General features: G+C 36.4%; 1 protein-coding gene across 1 annotated transcript in view; it reads left to right on the top strand.

The window, feature by feature from the left end:
- RANBP9 (RAN binding protein 9) overlaps positions 1 to 20,377 on the top strand; it is a 90,505-nt gene that overhangs the window by 63,739 nt on the left and 6,389 nt on the right. Inside the window, exons 7-13 of the mRNA XM_027128179.1 lie at positions 3,866 to 4,050; positions 6,570 to 6,682; positions 8,009 to 8,117; positions 9,614 to 9,804; positions 11,119 to 11,263; positions 14,565 to 14,686; positions 16,363 to 16,514. Coding sequence (XP_026983980.1) covers positions 3,866 to 4,050; positions 6,570 to 6,682; positions 8,009 to 8,117; positions 9,614 to 9,804; positions 11,119 to 11,263; positions 14,565 to 14,686; positions 16,363 to 16,514 — 1,017 coding nt within the window. The remainder of the gene's footprint in view (positions 1 to 3,865; positions 4,051 to 6,569; positions 6,683 to 8,008; positions 8,118 to 9,613; positions 9,805 to 11,118; positions 11,264 to 14,564; positions 14,687 to 16,362; positions 16,515 to 20,377) is intronic.

Raw genomic sequence — 20,377 nt, 5'->3', positions numbered from 1 at the left:
CCAGTTCTATTTTTTGCCTTGTCTGTGATTAACCAAGGTTGTTACTCAGCTCTGTAGCAGTGGGTAAAGTGGTGGTTATGGTGGTAGTTGTAAGTTTTCTCTTAAGATACAGTGGCTCTGAGAGCTCTTTTGTTTTTTTATGACTGTGAGATCTGGGACTTCCACATGTAACACATCATTCTTCTACTTAAAAAGGAAAGAAGAAGTTAGTCTTTCTCTTAAAGGCACCACCAAACAAGTGTTTCTATGTTGTGTACCTGTGATCCTTCACTAGCCAGTTGTAGCATTCAATCCCAGTGGAGAGTATGTTCACAGAAAAAAAGTGTACCTATTACGGAACATAGGGTGCTTTACATCTCAGAAAACCTTAGATGTTTTTCAAAATGATCTTTCTTCCCCAGCTCACCTCACCAGTTTGAGAAATGTCCATGTATAAGCTGACTAATTCAGTTGGGATTAGATAAATTCTTTTGTTATAGAAGCTATTCACGTTTAACATGATGCTGCTTTCTAGTTCCTTGGCCTGATTTGAAATCTACCTTTTATAGAAAGCATTATTTGCTTCAATTTTCTTTAGAAAAAAATCTTTTATATATAAAAGAACAAAACTATGATATTGAGGATATAATTTTATTGTGTATACTTAGCTTTTGAATAGCATTTTTAGTAGCTGTCTTCATCTTTCATGGGTTAATAGAAATGAGACCTATGTATTTTTCTGTTCTTTTCATAGAGACTTAAATTATTCTCACTTCTAATTCTACATAGACAGGAGTGCTTTTTTTTTTTTTTAATTTAAAATCAGTTTCCCCGAAAACATTGTTTTACATATATCCATACTCTAGATAGATGCTACAGCGTGGATGCACCTTGAAAACATTATGCGAAGTGAAAGAAGCCGGACAGAAAAGACCACCTATTGTATAATTACACTGATATGAAATATCCAGAATAGGCAGATCTGTGGAGTCAGAAAGTAGATCAGTGGTTGGCAGTGGTTAGGAACTGGTGGTCTGCAGAGAGGGACTGCTAATAGGTATGGAGGTTTTTTCGGAGTGATACAAATGTTGTAAAATTAGATGGCGATGGCTGCACAGCTCTGTGACTATACTAAGACCCATTGCATTGTTGTACTGTGCTTTTAGAAATCTATAATTTAGCAATTTAGAAGTCTATTATATTTTTAAAAATTTGTAGTTTAGTCAGTTAAGGGCTGTGTCCTTAATCTCTCCCTCAAGTTTTAAGGTTGAGTAAGTGGAATAAAAGGTACAGTTAGTTACTTTTCATTGAGCTTAAACTGACTTTGTCATTTTTAGTTTTTTATCACTTTCTGATTACAGAAGGTAATATAGAGTGTTAGTCAAATGGTAAATATTTATAAATACAGGAATGTATAACAGAGAAGTTCCTTATAATCCCAGACTCTGTAGATACAATGATTGTGTTGAGTGTATACCCTTCTAGATCTGTTTTAAACTTACGTTAGCCAGTATCTCCATAATTGAATGTAGGATGGAAGAAGACGGGGTCATAGTTGAGGCACTATTCTATAGCTTGCTTTCTTCATTTAGGAATGTATCTTGGGCCTCTTTCTGTGTCAGTATACACATTTTTAACTCTTCTTTTTGCTTGTTTTTTATAATATCTTACTGTGATGTACTACCGCAATTTGAAGATGTACATTTTTGCATATTTTAACATTTATGATATGGGGTGCATCTTAGAATCCATGGCCTGTCAGAGTTTAATGGGCAGTGTTTTTGCTTAGACATAAAATAATGGTAAATCTTGTAGTTAGTGGGGTCTGAGCTTCAGTGATTGTGGTATATAATACCACCTGTGAATAGACATTCTTTTTAATTTTTTATTTGCTATTACAAATCATGCTGTGGGACGTATATATTTGCACATGTTTGTTTTTCTGTGGGATTAATTTCTTACAAGTGAAATTGCCTTGTCAGTTTTAATAGATTTTGCTGAATTTCTTTCTTAAAAGGTTCTGTGGGTTCACATTGGTATGTACAGTGGATGAGAGGGCTTATTTTCCCAACGTTCATCAGCACTGGGTATTATTCTCAGTCTTTAAAATCTTAATCTGCTGTGCAAAAACATCTGTTTGTTTTAATTTGCATTTTAAAAAGTTCACTATGTCTCTTCATATTTTTATCATCTTATATTTCTTCAAATTGCCTATTGCCAATTAAATTTTTTTGAACTAGTAATCTTTGTCTTCCTATATTGTGAGAATATTTTTTAAATATTTGGAACATTGATGCTTATATGTGTGGCAGATTGTTTTCTATAAAGTCTAGTTTTCTTGACATAAGAGTCTTTGGCTTTATATATTTTTGTTTTAAAGTATGTCACAATTTTGTAATGGGGTTTCATGAAAAGAATACTGTGCTACGAGTAGAGAGCCGTGAGTTTTTTCCTTTATGTGTGTCATTAACAAGCTGTGTGCTTCTGGAGACACCCCTTAAGCTCTTTAGGTCTCAGTTTTCTCATTGATGAAATGAGAAGGTTGTAATAAGTATCTCACTTGTCTTCGGCTTAAAATTCTATTAACTTGCAAGTTTTGTTGATTGTTAAGAATCAGTACATTTGTTCAGTATCTTTGTGTGTATTGTGTTACCATTTATTTCCCTAATCCAGTGTGAATATATTTCTCAATATTTTGACACAGTACTCCTTCTGTTTCTGGTTTTGGTTGCTTGGTTGGTCAGCTGATTTTAAAAACACCCTCTTAAAAAAAAAAAACACCTCTTAGCTTTTTGCAGTGAAATCTATCTAAGCACCTTATATGTACACACGAATTATACTCAATCTTTACCTAATTTTGTACTGAAAATACTTGTGATAACCATTAAAGCAAAGAGATAAGGCATGAATACAGAGACTGAAGATGAAGTAGGATTTGGAGTTACAGAAAGAAAAATTGAACTTAAGATTTGGTGTTAAATAAACCTGTGTTCTAATCCCACCTCTGCCATAGTGTAGAACAACTGTGAGCAAGTTAATTTACCCCTAATCCTCAGTTTCTGTATCTTTGTAATGCAAATAATAATAATAATGATTTAACAGGATAATTATGATTAAACCTGACCGTTTAGTAGACATTCAGTAACTTATTCTCCGTTTAGATGTAACAACTAGGGATAGAGCCAAAAGAAGGACTCCTGTATTTTTGTACAAAATTTTTGAAGCTATTAAACTTGATTGTTTTACCTCGAAATCTTGGAGTATATCTTGGAGTAAATGTATTTCTTCATGAATCTGAATATTTAAATCCATCCTTTCCTTTTCTTGAAATGTGCGTGTTTTATTTTTACGTAAAGAATCTCTATTCTTAATGGCACTGTTTTGCTTATAATTAAGTTCTTATCACGATCCCTTAATAAAAGCATCCCAGATGTACAGATAAGTGAAATTATAGAGTAGTACGTGCCCAGTTAGGATGTACTTTCATAGTAACTAGCTTCACTTGCAGTTTCTAGAAATGCATCGCTTATATCAGACATAGAAGGATAAACCTGCGTTATACTTGAGTCTCTACAACTATTATATGACATATTCTTAAGAGCAAGAATGGTGTCTTCATGTATTAGAAGTATAATGCCACATGGTCTCTGAATAAATAAGTAGCTTAGGTTGCTGCGAATTTTTTTTGATGATTAGATTACAGGAAGTGATAGTTTTCATCCAGCATATAATGTATTTTAGATGATTTGCTGTAGTCTTCCTCTACTAGTGTTTGATTGAGATTTTAATATATTCATGAAGTAAATTTGTAGTTCTGTAGCATTTGAAAGAATATGTTTTTAACATAAAAGGGATAGATGTTTAGTAAAATGTGTTTGTCTTACAGCCCAACTTATATCCTACTGTGGGGCTCCAGACACCAGGAGAAGTCGTCGATGCTAATTTTGGGCAACATCCTTTCGTGTTTGATATAGAAGATTACATGCGAGAGTGGAGAACCAAAATACAGGCACAGATAGACCGGTTTCCTGTTGGAGATCGAGAAGGAGAGTGGCAGACCATGATACAAAAGTAAGTGAAGAAATGTGTATTGACATATTCAGAAGTACATTTTTTATAAAACATCTCATCCTTTTGGTAGGAAAGACTATTTATTGAAGCTTTTTAATCTCTTAATATATATCCTAATGATTTTAATGTATTAGTAATGTTTGATTTGGTGACACACATACCATATTTGTATTTTAGTCTGATTTATTAATTTGCTGGAAGAAATAAAGTGACACTAGATCTCTTAGGTTAATTCGTTTGCTATCCTTAGTAACAGGATTTAACGGTTTCCATAGGTTACATGATTCAACTATTAATAGTGCCAATGCAAAAGATAAATTCAGAAAGATAATCTAGATTGTATAATTCAGCATTGTGGTATTTGGACATGAACTTGGCTGTGTTGTTCAGCAGTAATGTAAATATTTATGAAGAATAAATTATTGCTTAGTAAGAATAAGCATCAGAATAATGGTGTAATTTACATACTGGAATACAGACTTGATGTGTACATTTCATGTTTCAGGATTTGGCTAAATTTTTCCAGTGAATGGGTTGCTATGTAAGAATAATATCAGCTATTTTTGTTTACTAGGATCCCTTTTTTTTTTCCTGACTAAAAGCCTCCAGCTTAAGGAATTTTTAAAACTCCATTTACTTATTGTGTGTTCTGTAATTAGACATTTAAGAGGAGCTAAAGGGAATAAAGACCAAGGAACAGTGAGTATGGAGTTAAGATGCCTCAATGCAGGTTAAATATTTAGGAGTTAGTAGTAACAGTGGTAGAGGATGGGCAGCAGCAGAGCAAACAGTGGGTGTCAATAAAAGTACTGCTTATCTCAACTCATTTTTTACCCAAAATTTTCAACTTGTTTTTTTAGGCAGCGTTTTATAAAAAGGTAGAATTCCAATATGGAAGTCAGCAGGAAAATGTAACTCCTGTGACAGTCAACTTTTTAGACTGTGCCTTTGCTTGAAAGGCTAGCCATGACATATGAATGTCAGTAGTACTGAATAGTAGCTCTTAGAACTTGAAATAGTGTAGACTTTAAAATAAATACCAGTAAGTTTAAATTGTCATTCTCCCTACTGTAATCTAACCTGAGAAAATTAAAGATACCATCAGCTTGACACAGTTCATCTTAAATGTCTCTATAATTGCTTTGAACAGTCTTAAATTTACAAATCTAATAAAACTTTGCATATTTTTTTGAGGAGATAATTTTGGACATGATGATGATTCTGAAAACAAGCTTTTTCCCTAGAGCTGTTATCAGAGCCTCAACACTAGTATTTTGTCTTGCACAGTTGAAAGAATAGTGAAACTGACTCAGAATCCCATAGTTGTCATGAGTTAGAGTTGGAGCTAGGATAGACTGCTCTCTGGGGGTCACATCTCTTAATGCTTTGAAAATGGTTACCACTGAGCAACATGGCAGGATAGTTGTAGAGGAAGCATTGTTTATCTTAATCCTGTAGCCAGGGTTCAGTGAGGGCACCCTCCCCTATCCCATGCTTCAGAAAATTGATACTCACCATGACCTCCTGGGAAGTCCATTTTAAGAGGTTCTCCCCTACCCTCTTAAATTAATTTGAATAATTAGATGAAATAAAATGAAAAAAATCTGGTTCTTAGAGATCCTCCCCTCTGCCACCTCAGTCCCCTTTTCCTGAACCACTGCTTCGCACCATTTTCTCATGGACCCCTTAGTTGTGCTGGATGGAGGCAGGTTTAAAAGTTGGGTGTTTAGAGAGATATTGGGTATTCGAGTTAATATCGTGTAGTCAACAGTTTTTCTAACGTTTTGTGGTTAGATGTAAATGCCAACACCACTTGGTAGCTTTTTAAAAAAAGAAACTTTCTCTTTGGCAGTGTCACTTACATGTAAATCATATTTGAGGAATTAATGTCCTGTGCACGACCATACTAACTGATTTTGATTAGAAGGCTGACTCCTCATTGATTAATATTATCACCCTCATAGACTTTGTTCTGGAAGATTCTCTCTCTGGGTTCACCTTAGTATTTTTTGTGTTCACACCTTATGATCCCATCTTATGTAACTGATGGATAAAGAAAATGGTTCAACTACAGAACACAAAGAGTTAATCTGTTGTTTTTAAAATTGTTTTATTTTACAAAATGGCAGCACTTTGCTAGGATAATTCATATGATAAAGGTAAAATAGAAATTATGGTTAGTACGATTGAATAAGGATGGGAAATAATAGGAAAGGACCTGGGGATAATGGAGTACCAAGAGTCAAAGTCATTTAATGTCCTTGATTCTCTGGTAATACTTATTTCTAGGGAGAGTAGTCTCACCTCAGCATTTGCAGTTATCTCTTTGGAAATATTACATGAATAAGACAAAATGATCTTTTTTAACTTATTTTAAAGTTGAGGTACCTAAAGCCTTAATTGTTCCAACGGCATAGGTTGGTCTTGTAATATCAGAGTAGTCCTTGTTTATATAAATTGTAGTATGAAGCATGTATTCTCTTGACTAAAAGATGTGTGTTTCTTCTTTTTATTTTAAGAATGGTTTCATCTTATTTAGTCCACCATGGGTACTGTGCCACAGCAGAGGCCTTTGCCAGATCTACAGACCAGACCGTTCTAGAAGAATTAGCTTCCATTAAGAATAGACAAAGTAAGGACCCTGTGGTGCATGGCTAACACTTGTTTTCAGATTATAGGTTTGGTTACATTGATTTTTAGAAATTTTATTTTTTAAATTAAAATTTTTTCAAATATATTAACTTGAAATTATGCCTCTGAAATTTATTTTTATTGACATTTTTGAAGATTACATTAAAAAATTCATTTATTAGCATTCTGGATGTAGAAAGATACAATTTTGGAGAAATTTTTGTAAAAATATTTGCCATTTTTTCTTAAAATATGTTTTCTTGAGCTTTCAGGAAGTAAACATTTACTAAACAGTGTTTTTTTAAATTGGTAAAGTAGTCCACGATTAGATGTTAGTGGAGATAACATGTAAAATAAATTTAAGTATCTTTGCATTTAAATTGCTGTCTAAATTTAAGATAGTATTGATCTTAAGTATTTATGGCTTAGGTCCTGGTGCTTGTGGCCAGAGCTGTGGAGTCTGTTCTGACCAGGGCAGGTCAGCATAACAGCTGGTTCACAGTAGCCATCCAAAGATTGGTGCGGTTAGGCCATCAGGGAGGGCATGGCTTGATGAAAGTATAGGGATAAAAGCAAGACATTACGGGTAAGATCATGATGGATGAAAACAAATTTTTTATAGGTCAGACTGCTGTGATAGCACTGATGACACTGCGTTGTAGCTAATCGTATGCTTGCCTGTCTTTCTCACGGCGTTGTAAGCTCTGGCAAGCAGGAGGTGACCGCTTACTCTTCGTATCCCCATCATCTAACCCACAGGGACTGCTCACTGAGTAGCTATTGGATTCAGGTCTTACTCAAAGGCTAGCATTCGTTTAGTACTGGGTGCAAAAGGTTATAGTATTTGATAAGACACTTGGAATATTATTTCTTTAATGTTTCCTATGGTCTTTTTTTTAAAAAAAACCACTTTTATTGAGGTATGGTTGACATGTTAAAAACTGTACATACTTAGCATATACACCTGGCTGAGTTTGGAGATAAGTATATATCCATGAAATCATCACCACAGTGTATGCCATAACGTACCCATCTTTTTCATTTTAGTGTTTAGTACATCAGTATTGCTCAACAGGTATTTTTCCTATGCTACTTGTATGCGAGTTTGTGGGGTTTTTTAGTAGTTTAATAAAGTACTTGTTTTTCTAATTTTTTAATTTGTCTAAAAATTTTCATTGAAGTAGAAACTGAGTTAGAAAAAGAAGTGGAAAGTAATCATGATAATTTATTTAAAGATTTTTTACTAAATTTTTTTTGAGGATCCACTAAGTTTCTGTTTCTATTCTTTTTAAAAAAAAATTATCTTTTGCTTTCTTTTTCTAAATAGGAATTCAGAAATTGGTGTTAGCAGGAAGAATGGGAGAAGCCATTGAAACAACACAACAGTTATACCCAAGTTTACTTGAAAGAAATCCCAATCTCCTTTTCACATTAAAGTGAGTTTAATAAAATGTTATATTAATGATACATGTGTGTATTATATAATCAAAATTATTTTCATACTTTCAGATATTTGGATAATTTTGTAATGTAGCCCCTTTAAGTGACAGGTTATAGAATGTGCTTCTGTGTCGAGGACTGTGGGCAGAAGGCAGCTGTTGCTTCGTGTTTGCACTCTGTCATTCTGTCCCTGTGTCTAAGAATGTGAAAGTCTGACTTAGAAGATGGATGTCTATTTTTCCTCCTGTAAAGTGCCTTATAGTAAGTTTAGGGCATTTGTAAAAACTGTGGTAAAAATATACATAAAATTTGCAATTTTTGCATGTACAGTTTTCTGGTATTTACATTGTTTCTGGTACATTCACATTGTTTTTCAACCATCCCTTTCTAGAACTTTTTTCATTATCTGAGACTGAAACTTGGTACGCATTAAACACTGCCTCCCCATTCCTCTCTCTCCCCCCAGCTCCTGGCAGCCACCGTTCTACTTTCTGTCTCTATAAATTTGAATTTGACTGCTCTAAATACCTCATATAAATAGAATCATAAAATATTTGTCCTTGGTAACTGCTTTGTCTCACTTAGCATAACGGGTGTACAAATATATGTTAGAGTCCCTGCTTTCAGTTCTTTTGCATATACACTCAGAAGGGGAATTGTTGACCATATGATAATTTTGTGTTTAATTTTTTGAAAATTAGTCCTCACAGTTCCATAGCCCTGCACTGTTTTACATTCCCACCAACAGTGCACAAGAGTTCCAGTTTCTCCACATCCTCACCAACACTTGTTTTCTGTTTCTTTTTTTGTTTTTGTTTTTTTCATAAATAATAGCCACCCTAACTTGGCATTTTTTAATTGGTCGTATGAATCTTCGTTATTTTAAAATTCAGGTGTTATTAGGTTTAAGATTTAAACTCTTTAAGCACCAGAAATTCTAAGGCCAGTGTCAAAATTGTCTTGCTTTAGAATCGAAGTTTAAATGTGGCCTGTTTTGGTTAAGAGGGATGAGGAAACTTGGGGACTTAGGCTCTTATTTTGTATGTAGGTAGGTATGTATATAAAAGTACATGTTTATAAAGCAATTATACTCCAATAAAGATGTTAAAAAAAAAGGTACATGATGTTCTTATGTACTGTTTGGTTTGCTTCCAAGTGCAAATATTATTTTGATTATTTTAGCTAAAAAAAATGAGGTCCATTTTGGTTTGTTTATTATAGCTACAGATAGATTTTCATTTTCTTAGTAAATCTTGATTAAAGGCGATAAAATGTCTTTTGCATTATACTCTCATTTTTCTGGAAAATTTTAAATTGATTCTAAGCAGTACAGTATATGGAACCATGTTTAGTGTTTTTAGCATACTATCTAAAGGCCACATTTACTGATAAAAATACAAGTTCTTAAAATATTTCCTTTCAGAAATCTGTTGCTATTAAATAAACAGTAATTTGAAGATCATGCAAGTAAATTTTTCTTTTCTCTTTTTAGAGTGCGTCAGTTTATAGAAATGGTGAATGGTACAGATAGTGAAGTACGATGTTTGGGAGGCCGAAGTCCAAAATCTCAAGACAGTTACCCTGTGAGTCCTCGACCTTTTAGTAGTCCAAGTATGAGCCCCAGCCACGGAATGAGTGTCCACAGTTTAGCATCAGGCAAAGGAAGTGCTGCACATTTTTCTGGTGAGGTTCAGTCTTATGACATTATCTTAAAATTTTTACCCTTCTTCGTGGTTTTGAACCAAAATAAAATTTTTTCAAAAATCTAGACATTTCTGCTAGGCGTTTGGTACGTTTGTATACTTGATCTCAAGATGTTCTGGAGGAAAAATTGTGGGTGGGTCAGATTCATGTGTTTTTAGTACCATAGTACCAGGAAGTGACTTAAAGATGAGCTGTTTCTAAGAACAGGTTATTAACAGATCTCCATAAATGACGATCTCCACATTTGTATACTTGATCTCAAGATGTTCTGGAGGAAAAATTGTGGGTGGGTCAGATTCACGTGTTTTTAGTACCAGGAAGTGACTTAAAGATGAGCTGTTTCTAAAAACAGTTTATTAACAGATCTCCATAAATGAAGGGCAACATTCAAGTTGTCTCTAGAAATTAAAGCGGAGCTATTTGGTCATGAGAAGGTAATTGTGTGTTTTAGGAAAGGATAACTGTAAAGGCGGTGACGTGGCTGTGGTGTCTGGAGCCACCGATCACCATACCCAGCCACCTAGCCCGGCTGCCTCTTGCTCACTCTTTCCCAGCCAAGCTGCCAGCAGGAGTCAGCTCTGCCTGTTCATTTCCTCCTATCCTTTTCTGGACTCACCAAGGCCTTTGGTGTTCTCTTAATTAAAATTCTCTCCTTTCTTGGCTTTTATGACATCACTTCTGCAGGTTTATTTCTGATCCTTCTCAGTCTTTTTTCTTTGCTTGTCTCTTTAATTCTGTTTTTCCCAAGGTATTATGTTTCTTCTGTACATTTAATGTTCTAAAGCAGAAATCAAATACTGTTTCCTGTCCTTTCAAAGAGTAGAGCAACACCTTTGCGTTTTCTCACTCAGCATATACCTTTCTACGTTGCTGCCTCTCAGCCTGTTTACATCACCATCCTGCACAGTGTGCGTGATTCTCATGTTTGTGTCCTTAGTCACCACCCCTCTGACACCATGTGTCACGTCAGGCTTGGACAGATTCTTAGCCTCGGTGTATTCATATGTAAAATGGGGTTATGATAACTGGGCTTCATGGGCGGGGGCTGGGGGGTTGTGAGGATTAAATGAGACCTATAATTAAGCCTTCAATAAATACAGGAGGAGATGACAGCTCACAATTAAGTAACCTTATGTTCTTTCAAAGAAGTTATCCATTTGTTTTCTATTTAAGTAGTCCATTGACTTTCCTGCATTATAAAAGTCTTAAATACATGATCAGAATATGGTACATCTGTTACAACCTTATGTGTTTGTTTCTATTTTTATAAAGTTTCTCTTTCTTTTTTCCCAGGTTTTGAAAGTTGTAGTAATGGTGTAATATCAAATAAAGCACATCAGTCATACTGCCATAGTAAACACCAGTCGTCCAGTTTGAATGTACCAGAACTGAACAGTATAAACATGTCAAGGTCACAGCAAGTTAACAACTTCACCAGGTAACGATATCCCTAGCTTTTGTGTTACTATAAGCAACCTTAATTATAGATGTCATCATTTTTAATAATTTGGAGAAATTGAGTTAGATGGTCCATAGTGGGGCTCTGAGAGTTCCCAAGCCCCCAGAGGTTAAAGGGGTGGGGAGTAAGTTCTTCAAAACTTTCTGTTCTCCTAGAGTTCATGGAGGCTCATCCTTCTGTTCCTTCCCCTTCCTCTACGTCACTCTTCCCTCTAGTGGGGTGATAGGGACACATCCAGGTTCTGCATTTCATCTTCCTGCCACCGCAGACCCATACAGGTGGTTACGTACATGCCACTTGTTATGGTTCTGCATTTCATCTTCCTGCCACCGCAGACCCGTACAGGTGGTTACGTACATGCCACTTGTTATGTTTCCATTAGTACATTTAACCTCTGCAGTTAACATTTGATACAGTTACAACTATTTTTTTTCTTTGTGTGTGGTTTTTTTGGTGTAAGTGTGTGAAGTGTTTCCTGAGTTCCAAATAACTAACTTTACAAAAAATATTTGTTGATGAGAACCTATCTTTAAGTAGCTTGCGTATAACAGACGGTTAAGTCATTTAGTAAAAATATACAGTGCGAGGAGAGTATTGAGAACCTGTTGGGTGTCAGACACTGCTGGGCATGGTCTCCACTCGAAGAGCTTTGAGAGAAGAGATGTCTCTCTCAGCATACTATGACATACTCAGGTTTACTATTCATGAAACCTGAAGGTTTCATTTGAATTGAATGCTAGTGTGTGACAGCAAGTTCTTATGGATTTTATCAATTTGATGTTGGTTTGGTCTTAGAACGTGAATTGATTGGTCACACTGCGTTTTGGGGGAATGTTTATCAGTGCAAAATTCTCCCACTGAAGGAGAGAGAACCTAATGTTTACCATGACTCTTAATGGAAATATGACTCTGGAGAAAGAAGTATGTGTAAAAATCTGTTTTCACAAATTTGGAGATTAATCAGAATTTCCAGGTTATCTGTCACAAATGACAAAAATGTACTGAAGTAATGGTATTGTGTGGTACAGGTGATAATGAAGTCCACAAAAATGGTATGAGAAGAACAGTAGGAAAACAGACTCTCTTGCTGAGGAGGTCAGGGTAGTCAGTAGAGATGACATAACTAGAAAATATAAGATTAGAATATTCTGAAAATTTTGTATGGAAATTTAAAAGACTAAGCCTTTAGTACATCATTGTACTTTATACTATATTAGTACTTTATCATTGTTAGAGGGTTCTACCATAGTTTGAGGGTAGGATTGCAGTTTCTTCGTGAGTTTTTCTCTTAAATACTATCCTCATGGCAGGAAGTTGCTAAAGAGACCTATTATTACCTGAGTTGAGGGAAGCAAGCTTAACGGAAGGGGTTGATGACACAGCATCCTCTTTTGTGTGCAGTATAGAAGAAAGTAAGCTTTTAAACTGTCTTAAACTGTTAAGCAGTAACAGTTACTTTCTAGTTGGTAATGGCTTTCCTTACCAGCGGTATTGTGAAGTAGGCAAAGATGGTATTAACTGTGAAAACCATTTTACAGATGTAGAGCTGAGTACCAGAGAAGTAAATGACTTTTTTTTTTTAAGGTCAATAATTAGTAACTAGTAAGTTGCAGAGCTGTGACTACTTCCTGGGATGTCTGACTTCCAGACTTGTGCCTTCTCCGTTACCCCCCATCAGAAATGCTCTTCTCCCCGCCCTCCTTCTTCTCCCCCATCCTAACTTCTGTTCAAGCTGTAAAACTCAACTTCAGATGTTACCTCTTCCAGGATGTTTTCTTTGATTTATATCCCCGCCAAATGTTGTGTCACTCCTTGTGGAGCTTTCATCACAGAACTGAGTCTCTGTACTATAATAACTTTATTAGCTTTTTCTAGGCTGTTCACTCCTGGAGGGCAGGGGCTGTTTCATTAAATCCTTAGCACCTAACACAGAGCATGGCCCAGAGGCTCTTAAATGTGTGTTGAATGAAAGTATCCCTCTCAAATATTATATTGGATTATGAAAAATGCACTTTAGTATATTAATAAGATCACTAAAAGCTACGATCTTAAGGATTTCCCTTAAATTAAACATTATTTTCAAAGTTTGATTTTTCTTATCAATTCTCAAATTTCATCAGGATACTAAACAAGCTTTTCTGACTGACAGGAATGTCCTGGGGCCATGGCCCTCTTCTTCCTAGATCTCTATGGGCCTTTTTACCCTGATAGGTCTTACGGATAGAAGTATGTATGCACCCACGCGCGCCCACGCACCCAAGCTGTTAACCATTGGTTACCTTTGCTGGCATTATTACGCATAAGGTGCTTTTTGCTTATCTGCATTCGATGTTCTTTTTTTCCTACAAACATTGCCTTTTTAATGAGAAAAGATCATTTTTATTTAAATATTCTCTAAATTTTCATCAAGCGTTTCCTTCTGAGCTGTATAATCATAACCTAGATCTTCATAGGAGAAATTTGGATGGTTAGATATTGTTGCTTGGGGTGTGGAAGGATCTGAAGGGCAAATATTGACGAGCTCAGCATGGAACTGTCGGCACATGCTATTCGTTCAGGCAGCGTGACGTAGGTGAGACTTGGCAATGCCCTAAGTATCTCCAGAGCAGTCTTTTAAAAATTAAGATGCAGCAAAAATACTTGAGAATCTTCACCAATAAGAAAGCCTGTGAGAGAAAAATAGTGTTGGGCGCTGGGAAGGTATGAAGGGATGAGACTAGTAGTTTTGCAGGTTATTACTTGCCATTGAGAAAGAGTATATTTTTGAGTAGTGAGGACAAATGCCAAAACATCAAGGCTGTTAGTGAAAAAAAATAGTCTAGAAGCGAGTCGAGTATGAGGGTGGGGAAAGAGGTGAAGAGAGGTGGGTTCCAGGAGTAGTTTGAGAGGGAGGGTTTCCCTTACACGCTGCAAGTGCATGCTGGGGTGAGGGCCAGGGATTCTGGGGCAGGAGTTGATTAACAAAGAATGGAGAGCAGATCTGAGTTTGAAAAATAGTGGGAAATACGTGCTGAAAAATGATTTCTCCATATTGATCGGAAGTCATCAAACCACTACATTTTAGTCCACGTACTTTATCTCCAGGAGTACAGAGTTGTTAAAGGTCAGCTACAGATTGGGCTTTGAATACATTCAGTATGTAACTAAATACCTTTATTCCAGATTGCTGTTGCCTTGTGAAGTCAGTTTATACGTAGGCTCTGTAGTTGAGTAGTAATTTATTTTAAACTAAGCTGCAAGTATGCTATTTCTAAAATTAGGTTTGTTTTTTCATTTTCAGTAATGATGTAGACATGGAAACAGATCACTACTCCAATGGAGTTGGAGAAACTTCATCCAATGGTTTCCTAAATGGTAGCTCTAAACATGACCACGAAATGGAAGATTGTGACACCGAAATGGGTCTGCAGTGATATTTCTTACATTTTTAATAAAAAATGATGACTACAAGGTTATGTTTTTACTTGTACTGATTCACAGCTGATGAGCACAAATCAAATTTAAAGATGTGTGTGCCATTGGACTTTACAGTGATACGTATTACTTCTCTTAAAATTTCCTGTGAGGGGGTTGCTAGAGAGAGTAGAGTTTAATTTTTTAGTATCTTCTTTGCTGAACTGTTTCTGCGCAACTGTAGTGCTTTCATTAATGTAGGAGTACTAACTTATTAGTGTTAAATATCCTTTAGGACAGCTAAGGTTGGAGATATGAAAAGTTTTTATACCTATTTCAGTATAGCCAATAAAGGCCAAATGGGTAGAGATGATTTTATAAGTTCTAATCAAACTTTCTTAAATTCATTCAATGTGAATATATGTGACTCTGCGCAGCCCAGCGCCTGGCAGATAGTAGGCGCCTGCATTTGACACCCCCTGGCTCCTGCCCGCTCAGAACATGTGGCTGACAGATACGTTCGCACACATAAGTTTACTTTGTTGACAACTTGTGTAGTAAATTGTACCGAAAAGTTAAACCATCAGCAAACTTTCCCATCAATTGGAGAGTGAAAATTATTGAAGCTTATACATTCTTATTTGTCAGAACATTAGATTTCTTAGTATTTTGAGATTAAAAGGTATTTATTCAGATTGTTAGAAACTACTTTATAAATGCAAACTTATATTACACAACCACCTTGTTGTTGAGGATTGTGTGTTCCAATGCATAATTCACTCTTTCAAGCAAGGAGTATGATTGAGAAGGCAGCCTAGCTTCACTCTATCAGATATCAGCAAGCAACCTCAACATTCCAAGAGTCATTTGAGCATAGTGAGCTCATAGTGAGCTCTAGGAGCTCTAGAGCCGGATCACCTGGATTTGAATTCTGCAACTGCCACTTACTAGCTGTGTAACCTTGGACAAATTACTTAGGAGCTCTTTGCCTCAGTTTCTTCATCTGTAAAATGGGTATAATAATAACTGCCTCATAGCTGATCTGTAAAAAGCTAATAGCACAAAGTAAGTGCTTCGTAAACAGTAACTATTATCATAATCATTAGTGATTTATGATGTTGTTATTAGTGACTTATACTGTTTGTTATTGATCAGTGATTATTGTCAGTCAAGATATACACTGTAAAATTTTTTCCTAAAAGTAGTATTTTTCTAAAAGTAGTATAATTAACCCTTTTGATTAGTATGTGGTGTCTTCTGTGTTTTTATTGGAGTCATTTAGTCTTTCTTACCTTCTATCTCTGTTCTTTGTCAGTTAAAGTAGCCTGAGAAGCACTACTTTTTTCTTTTTCTTTTTTTCATGTTGCTGTAGTTTTAGAAAATCGTGCTTATTATTAACCTTTCATAAAATTTTCCCTGAGACATGTGTACATGCTAACACTGAAAGGTTTGTCACCTGACTTTCAACTGAAAGCTGGGTATTGGATCCTAGACTCTTGAGGCCTAGATAAAGTATACCTTTTAGCTACAAAGTTCCACATTAAATTAAAAATCTGCATATTTAGGTAAAATATTAGGAAGTAATTACTAAATGAAACGTCCAAAATGTTGTAAGCAGTTTATGTTCATTTCTCCATTGTACTCCAGATGTAAGGTAGTAAAATACCTGTTTGTTTTGCTTACAGAAGTTGATTCAAGCCAGTTAAGACGCCAGCTGTGTGGAGGAAGTCAAGCCGCCATAGAAAGAATGATTCACTTCGGAAGAGAGCTACAAGCGATGAGTGAGCAGCTGAGGAGAGAGTGTGGCAAGAACACAGCAAATAAAAAAATGTTGAAGGTAAGTTTGTTTTTCCTTGAAAACTTATAAATGTGTCAAAGGAACTAAAATGTAGTTTTGTAACACATTGAGCAACACTGGAATTCCTGTTGGGAACTTGGACGCGCGCCCCTCCCTGGCTTCCAGCCCGGCTGAGGGTGCGGACACGCGGCAGGGTTCGGCAGCCCGGCTCTACTGGACAGGCGCTGGACTTCTGTACAACATACAGATTAAATCTCAGTTCTGCCACTTACCAGTGTTGTGTGCCCCTTGTCAACTTGCTTTCTTAGTTTTCTCGGCTATAAAATTGGCAGAGTTATTAGGAGAAATGTGGGTGTGCTGATAAAACTATAAATTTGAGATATTTTTACTTTAGTAGAGATTGTTCAGGGTTGCAGCAAATTGAATGTATAACGTGTGGCTTTTCTTTTGAGATTGGTGAAGGGTTGGGTCATCTTTCACAGGGAAGAGATAAAACACGTCTTCAAGTCTCTTCTGGATTGATGTCTGCGCTGGATATAGTGAGATGGAGAAAATGGAAACAGTTCATTAAGTTAGCCACAGTTCTGTGTAGCAGTTAAAGATGGAGTTTTGCCTACCTTAAGTCAGCATTGCAGTTAGTGGTAGAGATGAGGTTTTTTTCATGTTCATAGAAGTCCCACCAGCCCTGTACACCTGTGAAACATGAACCTAGCCATTGTAGTTTTTTGTTTGTCCTGCACGAGGTTGGGCTCAAAGTTGGTTTGTTACAAATATCTTCTCCTGAATGTTTTGAAATAAGCCCAAAAAACGAAGGGGAGATGCACGTAGGCCTTTACACTGATGCTTGGGTATAGGAGAGGGCGAGACTCAAGACTCCTGCCATCCCTTCCTGACCTAAACTGAGAGAGGGCCAGCGAGCAACACGTAGTAGTGCTAAATATGGCATAAAATCAGTCCCCCCAAAAGAAACCCATCCCAGCTGCATGCACTGTAGCCTCAGTAGAGCACCTGTCTAGTCTAGGATGGGTTAAGAAGCCACGTATATACACCTCCAGATAAAAAGGCATGCATAACTTGATTTTTCCAGACTGGGAATTTTCATCATTATACAACTTTGAGAATCTTTTCTGATATCAACAGTGCTAAGAAACTTCTCAGGCTTTATTATTATTTCACATATCCAAAGCTATCCATTTGGGAAACTTCTTTGCTAGGTACTGGGGTTGTTTTAGGGCAGTGGTTCTCAACCTTTTTGGTATCTAAACACTTTAAAAACTATTAAAGATTCCCAAAGGGCTCTTGTTTGTATAAGTTATATTTATTGATTTTACTCTACTAGAAATTAATACTAAAATTAGTAATTCATTTTAAAATAAGTCATTGTTATTTTTCATAAGTGTTATTTTATCTTCCTAAAATAAACAAACAAAAATAGAAGAGTGGCCCTGCTTTACATTTTTGTAAATCTCTTTAATGCTAGGTTTAGTAAATCATAAGCTGGATTCTCATACCTGCTTCTGTATTCAGTCTGTTGTGATATAACACACGTGTAGCCTCTGGGAAACCCCACTGTATAGTTTTGAAAGAATGAGAGTGAGAAACGAGCAAGTAATATCTTAGTATTACTATGAAAATAGTTTTGCCCTCACAAGAGACCCTGAAAGGGTCTTCAACCCAGTTGTTCCTGGATCGTGCTTTGAGAACTGATGTTTTAGGAGATATTTGGGGATGTGAAATGTTTTTAAAAAAGAAATCATAGGCTTTTTTACACTGGGTCATCTGACTCTGTTTTCTTGTTAATACTTTATGCTGATGGAGTATGATTTTATGTAGTCCCTTTGAAAATTTCACTCCATTGCTTATTCTTTGATTCTAATTTGCGTGAAGCACAGGAAGTGGCATTACATGGCCTGTCCTCAAAGATACTCCTTGATTATATATTGAATTAAGTGAAGATGTGATTCATCATCTAAAGAATGTGGATGGCTTTGATTTTGTACCTATGACTTCTAAGCAAATGCCACCTACTTCAAGAGATTGTCTTAACATTCTGAGCTGCTTCTCTCCCATTCCCCAAACTTATCTTGATCCAGGTAAGAGAGAAGATGGGTGGCTGATCCAGCTTCTAAGTACCTAAAGAACAATGCTGGAGGATTTGAGGGTAACACAAAGAGAACTTTTTTTTTTTGCCCTGCTTGAGAAGGTTTAGAAATTACTGTTTTCTTTTATTCTTCACTTCAGGTCATGGGTGGTTGAAATGGGTTTTTTTATCTTTAGTTTTGTTTGAATTTGCACAGACTTCTGAAGCATGCATACATGTGTAGAGAGACAGGATTTGGTTAAGGCCGGCTTGAGACTTACCGAAGTTGCCGTAAGGTACACACGTGTTGTGCTTCCCCTCAGTCTCGGAGTAGCAGGCGCACCGCAGACCTTGGGGTAGCCCACCTGTGCTAAACACGGGCTGGGCGGCCTGCTGCAGCCGTGGTTCTCTTGACCTTTTTCTGACTTTCTTGGTCTTCCTTTCCTGTTTTCCTGTTGTCTTTGTTTTTGTTGCTTACCTGCCTGAATCTGCCAGTGGCTCCCGGGAGAGCCACCCGAATTGTTCAACAGCTGTTTACTGCGCTTGCGCAGAGCAGCAGGGCACCTGCTGGAGGGCCGGGAGAGTCAGGTTAGCACGAGCAGCCCCAGCTGCAGGTAGCTCTCAACCTAGTAACTTTAGATGCACCCTGATTAGAAACTGCTACAGAGTTTAAGCCAAGTGTAAGTGCAGTTTGAGAATCCTACCTAAATGGCACACTTTGTCAGAAATTTTCCCACTGAGGTAATGTTTTTTCTAAAATAAAAAGTAACCCATAATACCATGATATTTAACAGGTATTTTCAGTTTTGTGCCTTCAGTCGCATGGGCATATATTTTATCTGGTTGGTAAGTGTAGTTATCCTATTTGTATTGTTCTTATTATCATAAAAAATGTATTTCCAGTTTCTATGCGTTACTGACAATTGTTTTTAAATGGCTACATGATATTCTAGTGTGTTGCTATATCAGTTTATTTAAGCATTGCTCTATTTTTAGATTTTCTATTTGCCTTTTAAAAATGCTTTGAACACCTTTATACATGTATCTTTGTTTCTTCCTTAAAATTATTCCACTGGAATAAAGTCCTAGAAATAGAATTATTGAGTCAAAGGATACAATTATTGTGGCTCTTGCTACGTGTTGCTGCGTTGCTTTCCAGAAACGTCTACCAACTTAGCAGCAGTAATAAAGGGATGTGCCGGTGGCACTGATACCTTAATTCTACTTTAGTGGGTTTAACATGTATCTCAAAATTGCTTATTTGCATTTCTTTGGTTACTCTCACCAATTAGTCTTACAGCAGAATTTAAAACATTAAGGTTGCTTTGCTGATTTCATTCCCCTTGTAAAGAAAGATGAAGTTCTAGATATTTACTCCTGGGAACTTGATGGCATAAACCGGTTGTTTTTTTTTTAAGGGTTTTTTCAGTTTTCTTGCTTAAAGCTTCACTCTACTTGCAAGCTGTGCTTCATAGTGTTGTGTGATCCATCTAAAATCAAGTCTAATTCATATCACTCGGTTATGTAAAACTCTGTTGCCTTATTGGAAAAAATGGAAGCTTTTTAGTGTGATTTTTAGGGTGTTTTAGGATCTAAGCCCTTACCCATGGTTCCAGCCATGCCTTTTCTTCTTTCCAGCCTCAGTTTCCATGTAGCTTGAGCCTATATCTGTGATTGCTTCTTGTGACACAATACACTCTGTTAATAAGCAATACACGGTACATCATTTACATGTCTGCCTTCCCCATAGGACTGTGTGAGTCCTCGAAACAGTGATGAGGTCCTGGTGGTCCCCGTCTGTGTCCAATAAATATTTGTTCAG

Source organism: Aethalodelphis obliquidens, unplaced genomic scaffold, assembly GCF_003676395.1.
Source record: "Aethalodelphis obliquidens isolate GAN/ISIS:26980383/991018 unplaced genomic scaffold, ASM367639v1 scaffold34, whole genome shotgun sequence".
Classification (NCBI taxonomy): Eukaryota; Metazoa; Chordata; class Mammalia; order Artiodactyla; family Delphinidae; genus Aethalodelphis; species Aethalodelphis obliquidens.
Note: the sequence above shows the minus strand (reverse complement) of the source record. Positions and strands in the feature narration are given on the sequence as shown.